The 2,586-nt window shown below is 36.0% G+C and overlaps 1 protein-coding gene across 1 annotated transcript; it reads right to left on the bottom strand.

Annotated features, from left to right (window-relative positions):
- Positions 1-409: 409 nt before the first annotated feature.
- Positions 410-1,711, bottom strand: LOC139486669 (uncharacterized). The gene has a single exon (XM_071271592.1). The coding sequence runs from the start codon at positions 1,709-1,711 to the stop codon at positions 410-412; it is 1,302 nt and encodes a 433-aa protein (XP_071127693.1).
- Positions 1,712-2,586: the final 875 nt, after the last annotated feature.

Raw genomic sequence — 2,586 nt, 5'->3', positions numbered from 1 at the left:
ACTGAGTCCTTTTTCACGGGATGATGCGGAATGTAATGAACCTTGTTTGTGCATGTTCTTTTATCATATATACCTTTTTCAATGAATCCTCTTTTTTCTTGGTCTGTACTTATCTCACCATACTTTCGGAACATCTCGGGATCCTTCTTAAGGCGACGAATAACGCTTTCCGTTCTGCATTTTGCGATGTCTTCATTTGTCGGTAGTTCTGGCGCATTTTCTCTCCATGGTAATTTCGTAATATACTTATCATTTTCTTCGTAATGGAGGTTTGTACAATGTAAGTAATTTTCAATTGATTCAGCTAGGTCTGGATCATTTTGTTCTTTAGCGTCAATTCCAAACGATTCAAGCTTCCAAAATTTTTCAAGATCGCACTCTTCTTGTTTGTGACATACTAGTATATTCATCATTGAGAAAGATGCATTACTGGTTCGCGTAGGGCAGAACCGGAAAGTAAATATCCAATTTTTGAGCTAACTGCGGTTGGACCGTTTCCACGCACTATTTTGTCTTGAACTATGTCCCAGTAAAAATCACCTCCAATTAATAAGGATATTTCAAATTGCTCTCCTTCCATGACTGGGTGTGCTAATTGTAGACCAAGTAAATATGAAAACTTCTGCGTTATTCCTATGTTGTGAGTTTGAAGTGGTGAAGCAATGGTTGGTACAATTAAAACTTTAATAGGGATTAATTCTCCTTCGGTAGACTTAAGATTAATTGTTGTTTTGTCAAGATTTCTCACCTTTTTTGTAGTACTTCCAAATGTAGCTATACTTAATTTTTCAGACCCCTCTTTTTTAATGTCCAATTTAGCTGCTAGTTCTTCGGTTATAAACGAGCGCTGAGCTCCCTCGTCAAAGAGTATTCTTGCATCTATACATGTATTTTTGTGAACGACTGGACTGAATGCGGTTTTCAATAAAACAGTTGACCTTTCTTCGCTAGCGGTATACAGCATAGAAGTTTCTGTGTCTACTCTATTTTGGGATTGTTTAGTTTCAATATGATGCTTATTTGAGTACGAGTTCTGTTTACATAATGAAGAGTGATGCTTCCAGTGGCAACACTTACAAGTATTCTTGGATTTGCAATCGGCTATTTTATGTTTACCTAAACAATTAAAGGATAATCTCTTTTCTTTTATAATGGCTATTCTTTTGTCGTGATCTAAGACATCTTTACATTCGTTTGGCCAGTGGTTTCCGTCACAATATGTGCATTGTTTCTTCCGATTCGAGTTTAATGATTTGTCTGTTGTGTTTATCGGACGGGTTTTATCTGTAGTTAGTTGTTTAACGCCTGTTATGAAATTTGCGCTAGGAGTTGCGGTTGAATACGTCTGTGTATAATCCCCGTATCCGGACTCTTGAATAGAAATCTCTTTACCTATCGCGTTTCTAAGCAATTGAATATTCCAACTGTCGCTCCTGTTTTCTTGTGTTATATGTTTTCGTACTTCATGAGGTATCTTCCCGAGAATCACTGGTATCAATAGCGAACCGTACATTTCCTGACATTGTCCGAGAGACTCTAAACCCCGTATGTAAGCTTCCGATTTGTCATGAAATGTTCTCAAACTTTCTAATGTATCATGTGGTGCGGGTATATCAAGTATTGCTTTCATATACGCATTAATGATTTTATGTGGTTGGCCATAGCGGTTTCTCAATAATTCAATTGCTTTGTGATAGTTTGGATTTGTCATGATGAATCCTGAAATTACGTTTGCAGCTTCAAATTGAGACAATGAGTTCAAGTACGAAAATTTCTGAATGTCAGTTAATGTGTGATTGTGATGAATCGTGGTTTCGTATAAATCCCAGAAATATTGCCATTGTAAAATGTCTCCATTAAAATTGGGAAGAGATAGCTTTGGTAGGCGATGGTTATTACTCGAGGTCAAACTTAACTGAGATAATTGCTGACTTGTATGAGTAAATGGATTTGTGTACGGAACAAACTCTGGTGCGTTTGAATCTAGTATCGAAAATTTTGCGTTTGGTACGGGTTTTAAGAACTTTTTAAATTTTCGAATTTTACCCTCAAAATCTAAATAATACTCATCTGTTTCAAGAATTTCATTTGTAATATCTTCTGATTAGACTGCATTTAATATCTGTTCGTCTATTGAGGCTAACGTCTTCTTTTTCTTCTCAGTTGCTTCGAGCAATGTTGATACTTCCTCCGTGTCTATTTGTGAATCTCCGATGGCTTCCTCCAGTTTTTTAAAAACTTTTGTTACCGCTGCTTTGTTCCCCGTTCTCAAGGATTTTAATCGGCTGATTTCTATTCCCTCCGTTTGAAGTCACGGCACCAATTTAGATTATTGCGTTGCGTTATGTATTTTGATCTAAGACGTTAAAGAAAGAACAACTGCCATAATACGTTTCTATTCAATACAACATAAAGTATAACAATTACGCGACGTCACAAAGATAGTGGCCGTACCACAAAAAGGTACTTAAATATTAATTCTTTACAATTATTAAACGAAGAAAACCGGTATAATGGCAAAGATCAGCAGTAGTATATAAAATACCCAATATAGAGAAATATATATTTCTTACAAAGAAAAACAAT

Source organism: Mytilus edulis, chromosome 8 (genome assembly GCF_963676685.1).
Source record: "Mytilus edulis chromosome 8, xbMytEdul2.2, whole genome shotgun sequence".
Classification (NCBI taxonomy): Eukaryota; Metazoa; Mollusca; class Bivalvia; order Mytilida; family Mytilidae; genus Mytilus; species Mytilus edulis.
The sequence above is the reverse complement of the archived record's forward strand: the minus strand, read 5'-3'. Positions and strand labels throughout refer to the sequence as shown.